General features: G+C 41.4%; 2 protein-coding genes across 3 annotated transcripts in view; both read left to right on the top strand.

The window, feature by feature from the left end:
- Positions 1-304, top strand: part of RPS7 (ribosomal protein S7) — a 6,938-nt gene extending 6,634 nt beyond the window's left edge. Inside the window, exon 7 of the mRNA XM_057371740.1 lies at positions 185-304. Coding sequence (XP_057227723.1) covers positions 185-262 — 78 coding nt within the window. The 3' untranslated portion in view covers positions 263-304. The remainder of the gene's footprint in view (positions 1-184) is intronic.
- Positions 305-8,376: 8,072 nt separating this feature from the next.
- COLEC11 (collectin subfamily member 11) overlaps positions 8,377-18,499 on the top strand; it is a 35,359-nt gene continuing 25,236 nt past the window's right edge. The window contains exon 1 of one of the 2 annotated variants that reach the window (XM_057371719.1): positions 8,377-8,579. The gene's annotated coding sequence lies outside the window, so the exon portion shown is untranslated. The remainder of the gene's footprint in view (positions 8,580-18,499) is intronic. The other variant, XM_057371727.1, reaches the window with a different exon arrangement.

Here is an 18,499-nt window from a genome sequence, read left to right as displayed (position 1 = left end):
TGGTTGCAAATCAAAGAGGGTCCAAATGGTCTACAGGAAATGTGTTTTTTGTGTAAATCCTTCACTGCCCTAATCTAGAAGAAAATAATTGGCCTACACYGGCAAATATTGTAACTTATTGTATGTTAACTTAGAGTTACTTGTTTACACAGCATCTATAAGTAATATTTATTTGTCTTCACAGGTGGAAACATTTTCTGGTGTGTACAAGAAGCTCACAGGCAAGGATGTGGTGTTTGAATTTCCAGAATTCCAGCTGTAAAATGCAAAAAATGGCTGAATAAACAACTCTTCATATAACAGAGTGATTTCATTTAAATTTTGAATTCCATAAACGCAGATGGGGATTAACTGGTTCATAGGACTTTGCCACTCTGGAGAGTCACACTTGTGTATCAAAGTATTAAGTCCCCAGCATTTTAATGGTAGCCCTCTTAGTATTTTCTTGACACTGTTGCAACACAATTGGACAAAAGAGTCCWGAGTCTGCAAAAAAGAATTTGTAAYGAAAAATCTGTGTATTCCAAATCTCACCTTGTGGGGAGAATATGGAGAATTGCTGTAGAGCAGTGGAACTCCTGAGTTTTGCAGATAGGTACTGGTGGGAAACCTACAAGTTCCTGACACTGGAAGAAGTCAACTAGCAGGTGGTGTGTGACTTATGAAATAAATTACATCTGGATAAGGGGTTTGAATTTCTAGGAAATATATTGTGGGAGGTATAGGTTRAATATTTTGCTCTAAAAGGCAACATTTCTTACTAGTTCTTACCTAAAGGCAGACTCTAGCTTTTCACCTTTATCAGACTAAATAGGAAGAATTTTATACTTYGGAGTGCTTGACTATATTACTGGATAAAAACTAAGTTTTTTTAGGTATTGATCTTGCTCTCAAAAAATTAGGATTTTTTTAGATAGTATTTTAACATAATTTTGTGCATGCTTGGTGATAAGGGAAAGCTGAAAGATCCCAGAAACAGTAGATTTTTTTACTTCAGTGTCTATGTTTAGGACCACTTTATGCAAGCTCAGAGAGGAGCATGGAGTTGAGCATGTGAAGTTCTGWGCAAATGATAAGAATTTAGTACTTTGTTGTACTAAACATAGTACTAGGATTAATGTTTTACACAGTAAAAGACAACTAATTAYGGAGTCACTATTAAGTGGGGAGCTAAATTGGGAACCAGTTGTGTGAAGGAGCAGTTGATTTGCATTTTTCTGCCTGAGAGCAGATGGAGGACRAGTGCCACTCACTGAGGGCCTTTGCACCTTTACTTCCTTTTTCCATTTAYAGTAGTTTTGATTGCTTCCCATTTGACCTCTTCTTTAGCTCTGGACAGCTAAAAGGCTAAAACAAGTTCTGCATTGCTTTTGCATTGAAAAAATGAAAGACTTTAAAAGTGACATGACCTACTAGGGCAGGACAGAGAGCCCTTTGCTTTTGGTGCTGAGAATGCAAAGAGAATGAAACCATGCCCTGTTGCAAATAGTAAACTTCCTGTTACTTGCTGACAAGGCTTGAATATTCGCACAAAAAGTGGGCTGTATCTTTGAAGAAGTTTGTTTACCCTTAGGCCTTTTCCTATCTCCTTTTSAAATTTCTGTCTCTGGAGTATAAATTTATTCTGTATTTATTCCTTGACTGTTTATTGTTCATCTTGGATGATTCAGCAGAAGTGAATTCATCAGCTTCCCTTAGAATAGAGGACTAGTAGGCATATAATAACCACAGATCCTGGCTGCTTGTGTGGAGAATAATTGTAAAAGGTCTTGCAGACAGGGTGCCATAACTTCTGAAATCAAGTTTTCAATGCGAAAATGGGTATTACTCAGATTAAAAATGCCACCCCCTCTTGTTCCCCAAAAATCTAGTCTTGAGTCAGACCCATTAGTAAGCTTCCCACTACAACAGTCACAGATGGCAGCTTGTGTGAATAAACTTTGGCTGATGTGGGCTGKAAGAAGCAGCTTGGGGAGTATTTGGAGACTTCACAGATGTTAACTACCTTTAGTGACAGGCTGGTGGGTCTGCTGGGGCTGTGTAACCTCTGCAAGGAGAGGTGATCCACAGACAGCAGGCTTTGCTAGACAGCATTTTCTGTTTCATTGTGAAATGTAACTCAGGATTCATCTCTTCATAATAATAAAAATGTCAGTTGAGTTTCTTTTGAAGGACTGGGAGGGGGTAAACACAGGAGGAGAAATCTAGTAAACTGAATGTAAAGATTGCAAATGTTCCCAGGCATTGCCAGCTGGCTATGGATTTTTCTTTGCTCTTGTTGCAAGCCCTCTTGAACTATATGATATTCAAAGGCTCATGATGGCCCCATAAGCAACTTTGAGGGAAAGGATAATGCTGTCAAAGCKCTTCATGGTTTTTACATAAAGTAAGCTACAAGGAAAGGTGACTTTGTGGCAGAAAAGTACAAAGCTGTGTGTTTGCAAAAGGCTTTGGGCTTAGTTTACCTTTATTCACAGACTCCCTTGTGTGTTTGTGTCAGTGATAGAGTCAGACAACTCCCTCTGTCCCTTGACAAGCATACCAAGTGCATGCCTGCAATCTGGAAAGTCAGTTGATGCCATCTGGTCAAGTGCTAATGAGGCTGCTGGAATGCTGGTGTCAAATGCTACCTTAACCTAAGCAGACTCCATGTGAGATGATGCTAGACTTTTCCTATACCTTTCATATGCTGGCACAGTTGAACTCTGAACATGTGATTCACCACRAGCTTTATCAGCTGCTCTGGGTGGAAGTGTGGTGGGGCATTCTGTACTAAGACTGCCGTGGCAATATGTGGACAGTATCAATGTGGAGAGACAGCCATATATTGAAGTTGTTTTCCTGTAGTAGCTCCAAATGAGAAGCAAGGGCTTGACATCTTTTAAGTGCTCATGAGACCTCCATCTGATATTMGAGCTTCAGTTGTTGATTTCATATKAATCCTTTCACAAATATCTTCAAATATTTCTGCCTATGAGGAAGACTGATCCCTAGTGACTTTTCTTGGAAAAGGTCTGTAGATGTGTCACAATTCTAGTGTAGCAGAACTTGCTTGAGGTTTTGGGTGGTAAGTGCTTGACCTATCTTGTATTAACAGGGTAACTTGATAAATGATAACATCRTGTCTGAGTAGCCCCTCTTGAGTGTAAGTGGGAACAGCTGGTGAGTTTCAGTGATCTCATGCCAAGCAGCATTTAAAGAAAATCCTATCACCCCTTCATTGTGGACTGAAATAATCTATTTCCTATTCCTTTGGTTTTTTTCTAAATTTTCCAGGTGGGAGGTCTGAGTTTGATTCTCAATTGCATCTGAACATCAGAGCAATGCTGAAAAGCTAATCCTTTTCCAGTTTGTGGGRTGTGCTATCTAGGCCTCTAGACATTTTATCAGAATGACAGAAAAAAGAGGACGTTGATTACAGAAAGTTATGAAGCCTCATAAAAAGAAGGCTGGTGGTCAGGCTGCAGGAGTGTGAGTTTTCCTGTCCCATATAGGGGCTGACTGCAGCACTGATCAATGTTAATCGTTCACTGCTGTTTAAGGAGTGCCTTTGCCTGCCCGTGCTGCCTGCCTTGAGGGTGCTTGTGTGAAAACACTKCTGACTGAATGTCTTTGTACTAGTGCTGTGTTCCCTATAGAGAGATAGGACTTTATGTGTTGCCATCAAGAGGAAAGTTTGTTGGATTTGTGAAGTCTGTGAGTTCATGTATTCCCTCTTCTACATTCCAGTTACTCTTTCTTGTTTTCAGGAAAATCATTCTTAAGCTTAGCAACATGCAGTTGCTGCTTGGTATTGCGAAATGATTAATAGCTGAAGTTTTTAATTRTTGGTTATTGAGTTAATATGTGTGRCTCAGTTGTGATCTGCCCCTGGAGCAGCAAAGATAGAATAAATCCAAGCACTGAGGAGATTATTCCAGTGTTAGAGTAACAGAAAAAACACTACAGTTGTTGTGAATGCTGCTCTTAAATTTTATTAAAAAAAAAAAAGTGCAACATCACTAATGAAGCTGAAARCCAGATTTTATACAGTTGCAGAGTTAATCCTGTGCTGCTGTGACCACACAGATCTTTCCCACCATACMACTCGTGCATTTCACAGAAGAGGTGGTAAGGAGAGCTTCTGCTGTGTGTCCACAGAGGGCAGAAGTGCTAGGGCTGTGCTAAGAAGAGGTGCAGGTGGCAGATGGATATCTTCACAGGGACAGATCTACAGGCTGAGTTTTACCAGGATTGCCTTTATGCTTAGTAAAGTTGTTTGCTATTTTCTTGGCTAAAGAGTTACTGTTATGTGAAGCAAAGGGAATGGGGTGTATCACTGCTGCTCCGAGAGCAGAGGAGGGGTTGCACTCAGYGTGCTTGTTTGCATGTCTGTACCATGGAGGAGTCCTGCATCTGCTGCATCTCCTTGCCACTTTTAGAAGACTTGGGAGTGCCCTCGGAGGCTTAGTAAGGGCTGGTTAGTGAGGCAGTTACTAGTTAGTGTTACGCTAACACTAAGAACAGCATTTGCGATCGCCTGCAATAAACTGAGCTCCAGAAAYTGAGCTTAGATTCTGATTTCTTAASAAGTTTAAGTATTGGATATTTTCATTCTTTGGAAAAATCTGATTTGGAAATGCTGATACCATTGGATKCTTTGCTAAACCAAAGGGAGAATCAGGACCTTGTCATCTTCTCTTAAGACTTTTAAAAGCCATAGTGTTTTTAAATAGGTATTGTGTTTAATCCTCTTACAGACACAAAGATAACCAACTGACCATGCAAAGAATAGAAAAAATTGCCTGGATGCTCCTAAAATGTGCTAGTGTGGTTTTTTTCTTGTTTTCTAAAAACTTTTTATTGTCCTTTTACAGCCAGTTGGATTTTGTCTTCATGGTTTTTTCTTTGGTTTCAATTCAAGACTTCTACCTGTAGTTGTGTCAATGCGGTATTTAACCTGATTTTGAAGGCTGAGGAAAAATTGGGTAGTGGGTCAGTCTATGGTAGTTGGTGTCTTGCTGTATAGAAACATAAAATGGTTTGGATTTCAAGGGACCTTAAGGATGATTTAGTCTTGGCCCATTGCTGTGGGCAGGGATACCTTCCACTAGATAAGGTTGTTTAAAGCCCCATCCCACCCAACCTTGAGCACCTGCAGGGATCCACAACTTCTCAGGGAAACCTGTTCTAGTGTCTGACCACTCTCACAGTAAAGAATTAATGGTATGTAATATAAACCTGCCCTTTTTTCAGATTAAAGCCTTTCTGCCTTGTCCTATCACTACACTTGTCCTTGTAAAAAGTCCCTCTTCCAGCTTTCTTCTAGCCCTAGCCCCCTTTAGGTAATGGTGGGTGCTCTAAAGTCTCTCCAGAGCCTTCTCCAGGCTGRAGAAGTCTGACTCTTTCAGCCTGTGTTCATTAGAAAGCTGCCCCAGCCCAGCTCTGATCATGTTTGTAGCCCTGCTCCAGACTCATTCCAGCAGGTCCCCATTTTTCTAATGTTGGGGGTCTCAGAGCTGGATGCAGCACTRCAGMYGGGCTCTCATGTGAGATGAGTAGAGGGACAGAATCTTTTGGATGACAGAATCATTATCTGCTGGCCAAGCTRCTTTTGATGCAGCSCAGGATGTGRYTGGAWTTCTGGGCTGCAAGTGCAYGTGGCCAGGTCATGTTGAGCTTCTCAACCAACACCCCCAGGTTCTTCTCAGGGCTGTTCTTCATCCATTCTCTGCCCAGTCTGTGTTTATGCTTRGGATTGCCCCAACCYRGTTGCAACCCCTTGCAYTTGGCATTGCTGAATTTCATGAGGTTTGCACAGGYCCATSTCTCAAGCCTRTCAAACAGGTCTCCTGTTTCCTTGCAGAGAGGACTCACATTTTCCTTAGCCTTCCTTTTATCACTGGTGTACCCAAAGAAGCTTTTCTTGTTGCCTCTGATGCCCCAGGGCCAGATTTAATTCTTTCAGGGCATGTTAGCTTTCCCACTATGATTCCTGTTTGCTCAGACAATCTCTATTCCTCCCAGGTAAGCYGTTCTTGCWTCCACCCTCTGCAGGCTTCCTTTCTGTGTTTGTCCAGGAGCTTCTTGTTCCTCTGTGCWGGGATGCCATGGCCTCTGAAGGCTGTCCCTCCATCTAGCAAGGATCGCTCAAAGTCTTGTGAATCAGCTCCTCAAGTGCTACAGTGTCCTAGACAGGCATTTTAACAGAATAAAGAACTTGATAACCAATAGCTGTTGTGGCCTGGTGGTGACCTAAGCTGCTCCCCCATGGTCCATGCATCAGTACCCCACTTTGCACAGAGTAACCTGATTTAGATGATGCACCAATATATCTACACAATTTCCAGTTGGTTTTTGGGGTGGAAAAAGGTTACTTATGCCATTCTGTAGGGGGACTATGCCTTTTGCTCTCATGTGAAAGAAAACCATGTAACTTATTTTCCCGTTTCCTAGAGAAAGCACTTTCACTGCATTTATAGTGTTTGCCCTTTCCTTTTGAATTCTGGTAGTTTATGTTTTCACTTCTGCTTTTCCCATTTTTCTACTAACTTTCCTTGAATGGCTCTATTTCTCCACTGAATTCTGTTTCTGGCCTCAAAGTTATTTGCCTGTGTTTACAGGGAGAGTAGATGTGTATGTAAATGGAGTTGTCTTTGCCATGGTAATATGATCTTCAAAGGCTTGGACTACAGTCACTTTGCTGCATTCTTTACATAAAATGTTTGTCTTGGCAAGTTGCTGCCAACAGAATGCTGCAAGGGCCCCGTCCTGCTAATTGGCTTCTGCTCCCACTGGCTGATGGGGCTTGTATGCATAAAAAAATTAACTTTAAAGTTAGAGTTGYGTGGTCCTTGCATAGTTACATTCACATTCTACCATTTTGCCCATTCTTTACTGAGGAAGCGATCATTGCTTCTTGACTTTTCATGACCATTTAGTGTGTATTAAAATACAGAAGTCCATAGCAATGGAGGAGGACAGCTTGGTTCCAGTCCAACATGGAAACCTTTGTGAAAGTAGTCCACAGGGAGTCTTGAGTATGAGGMATCAGTATCTCTTTTTGTACCTGTTTTTGTCTTTGCCATCAGTGCTGGTCAGTGTGTGCTGTGCTGTGGGCTGGAAAAAMAGGAGCTGTTGTGGGCAAGGAGGCTGCACACCACAGGCTTAAGGAGAGATTTGTGCTGGGAGCGAGGGTGTGTAATGTCGTGAGCAAAGCAGGAAGAGACTTGATTGCTAATGTGTGTCATCAGCTTGTGCTGCAAGCCCCACCACAGCATGAAATTCTCAATGGAGTGGGCCTACACCTCAAAAAAGATCTGATAAAGAAGTGAACACACAATTCTATTGCAGCTTTCTCTACCCCCTCAATCTAAAACCTTTTCTGTGTTCTGATACTTCCTGATCTTGGGACAGTGGGATAATGGAAAGGAGCCTTGTGCTGCTGCCCTTAGCTCCTGTCCTGGCTTTCCAATAAGGGGTTTCATATTGGGGGTTACCCCAGCTCCCCACTGGGTGCTCACTTATAGCATGACCCCTCAAACCTTACATGGAAAAACTGGGAGTGGGGTACACTGGCACAAGATGGATGGAGACAAATGATTCACAAGCTTTTTTTGTAGCTATCAGAGCTACAGTCTTATAAATGTAGCAGCCTTTCATTGGAGGRTATTAATTGGTATAGTCATAATCACTCTCTACTTGCCCTGGAAATTGAGAGTGMAGCCATTTGTATCTGTTGAAATATAAACTGCTGTAACTGAGGGGGGTGTTCTCAAAATCCCACTTCCCAGAATCAGCTGGCCCCAGTTTTTTGCTGTTCGAACATATGTGGAGTACTGTAGTTTATCCAGGCCTCAAACTAATCTAGCTGATTAAGGTAAAACCCAGAATTGTACAACTATTTAGAAGCTATAATGAAAAAACATTAAAGTGCTATCAAAAGGTGTCTAAAAAGAAAAAACAAAYGCAAAATTTTGTGAAGATGCCTGTCATGTGGATAAATTAGCRTTTACATTGTTGTGAGGTGTTCAGACATGGCTCTGAAACAGTCACACATTTTACTCAGGTCAAGAATGCTGCAAGAATGGAGAGAATTTCAGTAAGAAGAGAGCGTGTTAATTATCCACGCAAGATATTCACATTCAGCRCTGCATTTCATGTGTTTCCATATTGGCTGAAGCAAAGCAAGAAAAGTGTTGTGCTGGGGCAGTGTGCATGCATGGCTTAGAGCTGAATAGATGTAAATGGTTAAAAAGGGGTTCTCTGCTAGAGAGGAGGAGGGGAAAGTAAGAGTGCATTCCCAAAAAAGTACATTCCCAAAATAAAAAGCTTACATCATGGACCTCTTCAGTTTTCCCACACTTCTTCCCTAATTATTGTCCTGCAGGACAGCTGATCTATTTCAAACAGGAAGCTGTTTACAGATAACACTTGCAACTGTTTTGTCTGATTTGTTGAACTGTCGAAAAGCAAAAGACAACCTCTTTTCAAATTAAAAACTGTCAGACTTCTGTAAACAGCAGCAATGAGGTTCATCTGTGCAGTGTCCCTGCAGGCACACAGCGTTCTGCAGTTCCCATTCTCTCAGCAGCCATAAGGTAAGAGACTTTTATGCTTTCACTCTGTAAAAACATGTAGAGAAAAGTCTGGATGTTTGTTAGGGGCTTTGTAKATGGGAAAATATGATTGACAATACMCAAATAATAGGGGAAGGTAAAGGAAAAAAGAACTGGCTTTACTTTCTTGGATAACGTTGGAGCTTTCTATTGAGAAGTACCCATGTGGGTGAGATCACTGAATTCCAGTTTAGTTTAGTTTAGGGGGTTCTATTTAAAATGTACAAATGCAATTGGAAGAGCTCACTTTCCTTTTAACAGGGCATAGCACATGAATTTTAACTTTTCCTGCAATTGAAACTTCTTTTAGTTCGTTCATGAATTATAATTTCTGGTAACAGATACAGGCAGTTGTCTGTTTTTGACTCTAAGAAGTGATCTTTTAATACAGCTGCAGAGTAGTGAATGAAGAYTGGCATTGCAGCAGTGAAATATATGAGGGCTGGAATTACACCACTGGATAATTAAAAGCAATCTCAGTGAAAACCAAATCACATTGGAAGTAGTACTATGCAAAAATCCTTAGTGAGATATAAAGATGTATAACAATACAAAATCTTGGTGCACGTGAACAGGAATCTGAGAGTAAGCCATGCTTCAGTAAGCAGAAGGGCACTGCCTGCTTTTCAGGTATGAGCTGTGAAAAGTGGGATTCATAAGGGACTTGCAAATTTCYATTCTGACCTCTGTGCATACATGTRTGTTYAGTAGAGGCAGTACCTCCAGAAATTTTGGAGGTGGATTGTTTTCTAGCAAAATCAAATTGCTGTGAAGAACTTAAACACTTAACTTTACTTGCCATGCAGTGAAACAGTGCAGCTGGACTGGGAATACTATGACTTTGACTCCTGGGCGTCAAAAGATTTTTAAAATGTGGCAAATATAAAAACTGTTGCCCTATGTTTTCCTCTCTGTTGCTAAGATCTTTGTATTTCATATCTGCATGATCATTTATGTGATCATGGACATTTAAGGCATTATAGTAGTAAGAAAATAGAAAACAAACACTGATTTAARGGTCTCACTCATAACAATGATGCTATCCCTAAAATTTTATTATGTTACTGATGCAGCATAAATAAGGTGTGCCAATGTTACAGACAAGAAGTAAGACTTTCAAGTACAAAATACAAAAAGTATTCCTTTTAAAAATGTTTGGACTGTCTTTTGTAAAATTCTTAGATGTATCTGTTAAAATGAAATTATTGTTTTAATTAATGCATGAAGGAGAGCATGTAACTTAAATTCATAGTCAAAATAGCATTTTAAACATGTCATAGTCCTAGAGTCAACAGAGAATTGCACTGTGGAAGCAGAAATCTACTATGTGATTTCTAATTGTACATTATGTTCAAGGCTATTTTTTTCTGATTATTTTGAGTGATTTTACACTGYTTCTAAAGCTCTTTTTAGTCATCTCTAGGGCTGTCCAAAAATTCTTGAACCAGAATCCTTTTGAAGTAGGAAGACTTTTGGCAGAGTAGCTTTTTRAAGAAAAGTGTCAGTTTTGTGGGATAGTTCAGTTCTTTTGTCAGATTATTTTGGCTGAAAACCAGGAGAATTTAGCCAAAAATATTCTCATGGTGTCTCTTGGGAAGTGTAGTTTGTGCTTTGCATTGAATTTCACTACTGGCTGAACTTCACAGCTGAACCATGCTTCCCGTAAGCCTGTGTCAGGGTCTTGCTATTTTAATTTCACTTGATAAAAGGAGTGTGAGGATGGATTTTGGAAAAGATAGTCTTGTGAAAGAGGCACAGACTGGGCTTGTAAAGCACTAACTGGATGATAACTACTTGGCAGCTTCTTAAAATTCGAGGGCTTCCCTCTGGTTTGCAGATAAGCCACAGGCCATCCTGATTTTTGGCCATGAAAGCATGACCCTTCAAGAGAGTGTCAGCAGATGGTTTAAAACATTTTTAGCCATGCAAWCACCTGTACAAGAGAGAGAACATATAATGACATTTCTAAGGCTTTGTTAATGCTTCTTCTGACTTTTGCACTGAACGTGTTCCATTTTATTTATTTGGAATTGAAAAATGCAAGGRAATGTAGTTGGATTTTAAGATCTTTTAAGAACTCTTAAGCCCAGAGGAAAAAAAACCTACTAGGAGCCTGAAGCTTTAGAAAGAGGTGGTTTTGAAAAGCCAGCTAGGTATCATCTCACCCGTCTAAGTGCCTCTTCAGAAAAATCTAGTCCTGAGTCATTTGCCTATAATTGCATAAAATGTCTGCAGCCAAAAAAAGAAGCGTGGGTCTGTTTGAGCTCTTCATCAGTGCACCAGTCTCTTCATTTTTCCTTAGGATCCAAGGATCCTTAGCTTCTGGRACTCCTTGGATGCTGCTTCCTCAAAACTGGATCGGGAGATTGGTTAGGAGGTCCATAGGGTGTCCTGCAGGCCAGGAGTAGTAACACAAATGGTGAGGAGTTTTAGGGTTGCACTGGTTTCCTTCTGCACTGAWTCATGGAATGTTTTGAGTTGGAAGGGACTTCTAAAGATCTAGTCCAACRGCACGTGAACAAAACACAGACACCAATGAAGAGATTCACAGTGCTGCAAGTTGGATACCAGACTCCAGACCAAGAGCAGGCAATGTTTATGTGCAATACAGAGTGAGTGGAGGAGTGCTAAGTGCTGAAGAAAGTGACTCACCACAGTCAGACAAGTGTGTGATGGCCACAGCAACCATATCAAAATTGCTTGAGAGAGATGCTCCATGGTTCTCTCTGCTGGATGTGGAGGTGAATCAATTCCCTGTCTTCAGTGCCAAGTGCCTGCAGGAACTGGAGTTCTGGAAGGTGGAAATRTACCTTGAATATGTGTGCTGAGTTGTTCTTCAGGCATGGATACTTTGAAAAATGGCTCTGAGGAAAGTTTTCTGCAGTTCTCTTTGAAAAATAGACTGCTGCCACCCAGATGCCACACAACAACTGGCATAACAACCACTTACCCGAGAAAGAGAAGGTCTAAATGCAGCTCATTGCACTGCTCCAAAGTCCACCTCCCATCTGCTGAAAAGGTGCCATTTTTACTCATCAGCATAGTAATTTGGTGTGCTTAGAGGAGACTGAATGATTTTGGATATATTTCCTTGATGGAAATGGGCTAGTTGGGAGAAGAGTGTCTTGTTACTCTCTTCAGGCAAGATGTTGACCATCTCTGGTCTGTGCAGTAAGAAAAGCTTAGGCACTCAAGTTTTCCAATGAAACTTCAGGAACTTCCTACCTCTTAAGATGTCTGAATTGTAAGGAGATGGTTTTGGTTGCTTTGTTTGAACTTGGGATGAGGCCGCAGAGAGAGATTCAGAGGTTGTCAGTGTTGAACTTAAGCAGCTTGCACTTAGTTTAGAGGTGAAGAATGGGGGCAAAGAATGGAGAATGGAAAGAGAAACTGCTTCAGCTTTGGCTGTTGTTTGAGTAGGGACCTTAAAGAATGAAGCTGCRTCCATAGATGTGCTTAAATTCCCAGTGCCTCTTTGTCTGGTTTAAGTATGGCTCTCTGTGATTATTTTCTTTTTGTCCTGTTTGCTAATTGCAGAATAAGCATGAATAATAACAATTAAAAGATCCTACAGACAATACTCTAAGATTTTCAGTTAAATTTCAGTGATTTTCAGGCTTCGTTGTAGATCATCCCAAAATTTCCTGTGATGGTGCTGACAATTTTAGCAGATACTTGAACTTGCTGACAATAGGAATGCATTTATTTATCTTTAGTGGACTCTTTAGAAATAGTTTATGGGCCTCCAGGAGACCATGGATGAGATGTTGATTTGATCTCCATCTGGTTTAAATGCCAGCGTCGGTCTGCTTTTTAGGGGGACAAAATGATATAAGTGATTGTATAATTTTTTTTTCTACTTACAAGCAGAATTTTTTATTATCATCAGAGAAAGTTTTGTAAGAAATCTTTTGAATTTTGGGAATTAAAGAGCTTTAAAAAATTGTTGTGAAAGAACTGACAATGTTAGATGGCACAGTAATTATAGCTAATCAATTTAAAAACATCAGACAAGAATGTAATGAAGGCCTAGCACAGGAAACAGAAAAAAGAAATCTTATTACATAGGAAAAGAAAAATGTGTGTCAATGAGCTTTCTTGTCAGAATGGTGTCAATGAGAAAACAGGTCTCTGATGGCTCATTGGAGTGGAGTTACYTTTTAGGAAACCAGTACTGAGAACATGTGGCAGAGCAAGAAAAGGACTGATGGTGCATTCTGAGACTCCAGGGTGCTCAAKCTGTCAGCAGCACCTACAGGTGCATTCGCAGTGTTTCTCTCAAGCTGTGCAATGAACTTGCAGTTTAAAGTTAATGGAGAGATGAAGTGAGATGATGTGATGAGAGYCATGCTATGAGCTGCAGCTGAAAAACATCTTCATTGGAGATTATCTACGTTTGCTGTTTAATATCTTCACAAATTGGTTTTGCTCAGCCAGGAGAGAAGGCTTTGGGGTGACCTAATTGCAACCTTCCAGTGTCTGAAGGGAACTTACAGGAAAGATGGARAAGGAGATTTTATAAGGGCATGTAGTGACAGGACAGGGGATAGGGATTCAAACTGAAAGAAAGGAGGTTTAAATTAGATATTAGAAAAATATTCTTTACTGTGAGTCACTGGAACAGGCAGCCCAGGGGAGTTGTGGGTGCCCCAAACCTGGAAGTGTTCAAGGCCAGGTTGGAGCTCTGAGCAGCTGGGTCTAGTGGAAACTCTCCCTGCCCGTTGCAAGAGGGGTTGGAACCAGATGGTCTTTAAGGTCCCTTCCAGCCCAGCCCATTTGATGATAYGATATATGATATGTCAAAATTGCCTTTTATATAATTGTGGAGTATCAAAATGTTTCTATTGCCGCTCTCTACTTTTTATGACTGTTATATAAAACTCTCAGGGTGGCTTGGTGGGCAGCTGGCATCTGGCCAAGGTCAACCCATCACATCCGACAGTCTGTCTCCTAAGCAATTCTGTATTTAAACATTTTCCTATTCACACTTAATGTACAAGTGATTACATTCACACCRTTTCTTGATTTTAGGGAAGATGACACTAAACATTACAACTACAGAGTTGAGTACATGGAGTTTCTGATTTGTGTAGAACTGATGCCCCTGTATCTCTTTGGCTGCACTGAGTAACTGCARCAAGTCTTGGTTTAGTTGTTCATTCTTTAAGTCAGCTGGCAGATGTTGGGATTTCAGGTCAGTGCAYTCTTTAACACCACTGAAACCTTTTATTTTACTGCACAATCAGAGCAGTAGAATTAGTTTTTGCTCCTGTAAGTGCCCTATAAATTCTGAGCAGACATATGTGGAGGTTCAAGTGATCACTGCTTAGCTGTTCTGCAGCTTCTTAATTTGTGCACAGCTGCCCTCTGGTCRTGTTCTAGCTGTGTGAAAGGTACATCTGCTGCTATTGTTAGAGAATTTGCTGAGTACCAAAGCAGGTGGAAATGCCGGTAGTTATCCCTTACTTAACATAGCTTGTCATACTATTCCCTAGAAATGCACATTATTAAAATACAGAAATCTCTGAGGGAAGTTGGTTAGATGAAAGGACTTTAATGAAAAATTTTCAAAGGGGGTTGTCATCCTCAAAAATCTTTTGATAGCAGAAGCATCACAATATACGGTTAAAGGGAAGTAACACCTTCAGTTTATATGAATTCAGGTAAASACCCTTGCTTGGAAATTGTTTTCTACACATTCCATCTGTTTTTTCTGAATTCATTTTTTCAAAATGAGATGAGATTGTCAAAAGTATCTCAAACTGCATGCAATCCCTTGTGCCTCTGCTCAAATTTTAAAGATATTTGTCAACCACTGCRTTGAACATGGTAAAGGATTTTGAGTGCATGAGTTGTGCTATGTGTAAGAACTGCTCTGGGAGCTYTTGCCTCTTTCAACTGAGTTCCTTTTGGTATAGCTTTTATGTTGGATCATGACTATTGCCAATGATATAGACTGATTAGTGAAAGTCTGCTGTAGCATACTAGTGTAAGAATAATTTGAGTTCTTAGAACTTTGTTAATGTCTAGTTATCTGCAGGAATCGARTGTCTTTGTGTGTGCTTCAACTAAGTCACATCAGACACATAGAAAACTGTTTATTTTCCCACCGCATTTTGCTTTTACAATTATTTCTGGGTACTAACCATATATTTTCTGTTACCCTGGGCAGCTTGTTTGAGAAGTTCCCCTTTCTTTTGCCTTCTTTCCCTTATCTGCATTTGGAAAGGTGTGTCAGGGCTCTAAGAAAAGAAGGACATTGGGTAGTACCTTTGCTATTGAGATCACCTATCACTTGTCCAGTGAAGATATTACAGAATCATAGAATGGCCTGGATTGGAAGGGACCTCTGCAATCATCCTATTCCAACCCCCCAGCCATGGACAGGGACATCTTCCACTACATCCAGCTGAACAAAGCCTCATCCAACCTGGCCTTGAGCACTTCCAGGGATGGGACATCCACAACTTCTCTGGCCAGCSTGTTCCAGTGCCTCAGCACCCTCACAGTAAAGAATTTCTTCCCAGTATCTAATCTAAACCTGCTCTCAGTTTGAACCCATTCACTRTAGTCCTGTGACTAAATGCTCTTGTAAAAAGTCTCTGCACACCTTTCCTTTAGGCTCCTTTTAGGCACTGGAAGTGCAATTAGGTGACCCCAAAGCTTTTCTTCTACAGGAATCCCAGTTCTCTCAGTCTTTCCTCATAGACGAGGTTCTCAATCCCTCTGATCATCTTGGTGGGCTCCTCTGGCTCATTCCAACAGTTCCATGTCCTTCCCTGTGCTGGGACCCAGAGCTGACGCAGCACTGCAGGGGGGTCTCATCAGAGCAGAGCAGAGGGGCAGAATCCCCTCCCTTCCCTGCTGCCCCCACTGCTTTGGATGCAGCCCAGGACACGTTTGGCTCTCCAGGCTGCAAGGGCACATGGCTGGGTCCTCTCACCCAGCAGCACCCCCAAATCCTTCTCAGCAGGGCTGCTCTGGGTCTGTTCATCCTCCAGCCTGGATTGATACCGGGGTTTGCTCTGACCCAGGTGCAGCACCTTGAACTTGGTCTTGTTAAACCTCATGAGATTCCCATGGGCCACTTCTCGAGCTTGTCCAGGTCCCTCTTGATGGCATCTTGTCCTGCAGGAGTGTCAACTGCACCACTCAGCTTGGTGACAACTGCAGATTTGCTGAGGGTGCACTCAATCCCTTAATTCATGTCATTAATAGAAGATATTAATTACTCTGGCTCCAATATGGACTCCTAGGGGACACCACTTGTCACTGATGTCCATCAGGATGCTGAGCTGTTGTCCAAACCCTTTCTTGTCTGTCTAACACTCATCAAATCCATCTCTCTCCAATTCAGAGAATATGATGTTGTGRGGYACCATGTCAAAGGCTTYACAGAAGACCAGGTAAATGATGTCTGTAGCCCTTCCCTTGTCCACTGATGCAGTCACATGTGGAATCATGTAGGATTACATGTAGAGTGTTAGTTGGTCTCTCAGCCTAARAATAAAAATAACCTTTTGTTGAAATAACATTGACACTGTTCAAAGTTCAAATGCAAGATTTTGAYCATGCATGCTTATGTACTATGGTGTTTTGTTATGTTCAGGGTATCATTCCAAGAAATATGTCCTTGTCATTTGAGGATAACACTCTTGGATTCTTTCCATAACTCTTGGTGGCTTGCATGCTATTMCAAAATGCCTGATGTCATGATATTTCCTATGCTCTGTATCTTTTGTGGGTTATTATTTTCCATTGCAGCCTGGTATTTTGCCATACTTCTCCATCTTTTAAAATGTTCCCATCAAATTATGTGCTAGGTTGGTTTTTGGGGGCATTTGTTTGTGTTTGTGGTGGGTTTTTTTTTTTTCTTTTTACTGGTGAATTTAGTTCCTTGAATTCTTTCACTTAAGCATCTTCCTGTTTTCTGTATGCTGCTGGCATGCAAGGGCACAGTTTTGTAACACACTGAAGGCTATCTCAGCTGCTGCCAAGGGCATTTCTTTTCTTGGCTGGCATAATTTTTCACAGGAATGATGATCATTTTACCCTTGCCAGGAAGCAAGGAACTAAATCAACTGAGAAAACAGCATTACAAGTAGAGGAATAGCTTACTGCTGGCATAGCAGCCTGTGCTAGCTCATGATGGGATCACTGGTGCCAGTACAGAGAAGGGAAAGCTGATGTGTGACTGCAGCAGGAACCAGGCTGCTGTTAGCCCTCCTGTAGATTGATTTTGCTAATTAGCAATGCTTGGACACCCCTCACCCAGCCTGATGTAGCTGCCAGGCTGAAGCAGTCACACTGGGCAATGAGCAGGCACCTCCAGAGTCAGTCACCTGTTCTGTTCTGTGTCGGGATGAAATGGATCCCTAGGCCAGGGTGCCTTTCTCTGACTCAGCCATACAGGGGGCTCGGGGGGATTTTTCTCAGATTGACCACCTAAGCCAGAAGAGTTAAATCCCACCCAAGAGTTTGTTTAAAATTAATGTTTGCTAGCTTGAGGTCTGGATCTAAGCAAAGTTGTCCTGGTMAATAGGCACCTGCTGATGGCAGCTGTGCTCTGTCTTGCTTTTTGAGGTGTCATACTTGCAGCATTGGGAGGAACTGGGCAAGCAGTCAAGTGTCTTCCCTTTATTCTTGGAAACTCCTTTAAATGAGGCTGTCACTTATCTAATATGTGAGAAAATGGGGACAAAAGCTGTTTCTGCTCAYTTTTTCTCCTCTATGAGGAGTTGGATACTGTGGCAACCTAAAGCAAACCTTTTCCTGTCCACATGCCCTCAGGGATGGTGCCATTGCTCCTCTCTCCTTCCTCTGCTGTCCTCCCCTGGTCAAACCTCTGTTTTTTCACTTTTGCTGTTTATTTCTCCCACTAGTAATCTACATCCTATGTCTTGTCTCATTCTTCATTGTCTTTATTCTTCCCCTAACCTCATGAACTGTTTTGCTTAGATTTTGTCTTCTGTCTGGGTATTCCTGACCTGTCTCTGTGTTAATACATGACTCAGTTGTGAAACATAAAAACAGGAATAAGTAAAGGGAGAAGAATAATTTTACGCAGTTTTGGTCTACTGTCCTACCACTAGGCTTGAGCTGGCTTCATCATCAGGCTTCTTCTCTGCTTCCTTTCATTCTTTAATGTGGCATGCCTGAGTGTAGTCTAAGTTCACYTATTGTGTCCATCCAGTGTGAGCAATTACTCTCTTGGGGAGCTGGAGCTGTGGGTTTCAATCCTTTTAAGTTAAGGATGTTCCCTAGTTATTACTTCACACCTTTTGGATCAATACCTGAGTGACATTTCTGTTGTGCAAAAGGCAGGTGCCACTGCCTCCATGGCTGGGATGATTGGATGGGGCCTTGATAGAATTTTGTGCCTCTTCTCTACACTTTCAAGAAAGTGGCTGCAGGGCTGGAACAGCCCCCTCCCAGGCTGAGTTTGCTTTTTTGAGCCTGTCCAGTGCCCTCAAGATGACAACTGTCAGGCYCATCTAGGAAAACATCCAAGCACCTGAAGAAAGAGAATGTATTGGAAAGTGTAAGTTGTTTGAGTGAGCATAATATTGCACAGATATCCCAACTTCTGCAGCTCATCCTAAGCCTCTGTAGATGGGAAGGGTTGAAAAACGACGCCTTAAAGCTTCATAAATAAAATTACAAATGCATATGTTCATGTTATGTATTTATTTATGTAAAGAAATGTTCCCTGCAGCATTCTCCATGTCACTAACTGATTCTTGAAGAATTCTTGTTTTTTTTAATTTCCTACAATAACTGTGTGGGGATAGCATCAGGTCCTCATGTGAATGCTTTATAGGCATGGGAATGAACTGAGACAGTTTAGACACAGGTTTTAGAAGAACTGGCACCTACATTAGAGCCCTGTCTGTTTCCTTCTT

The sequence above is a fragment of the Malurus melanocephalus genome, unplaced genomic scaffold (assembly GCF_030028575.1).
Source record: "Malurus melanocephalus ecotype Western Australia unplaced genomic scaffold, MMel_1.1 scaffold_6, whole genome shotgun sequence".
Taxonomy (NCBI): Eukaryota; Metazoa; Chordata; class Aves; order Passeriformes; family Maluridae; genus Malurus; species Malurus melanocephalus.
This window is presented reverse-complemented; position numbering and strand designations above follow the sequence as displayed.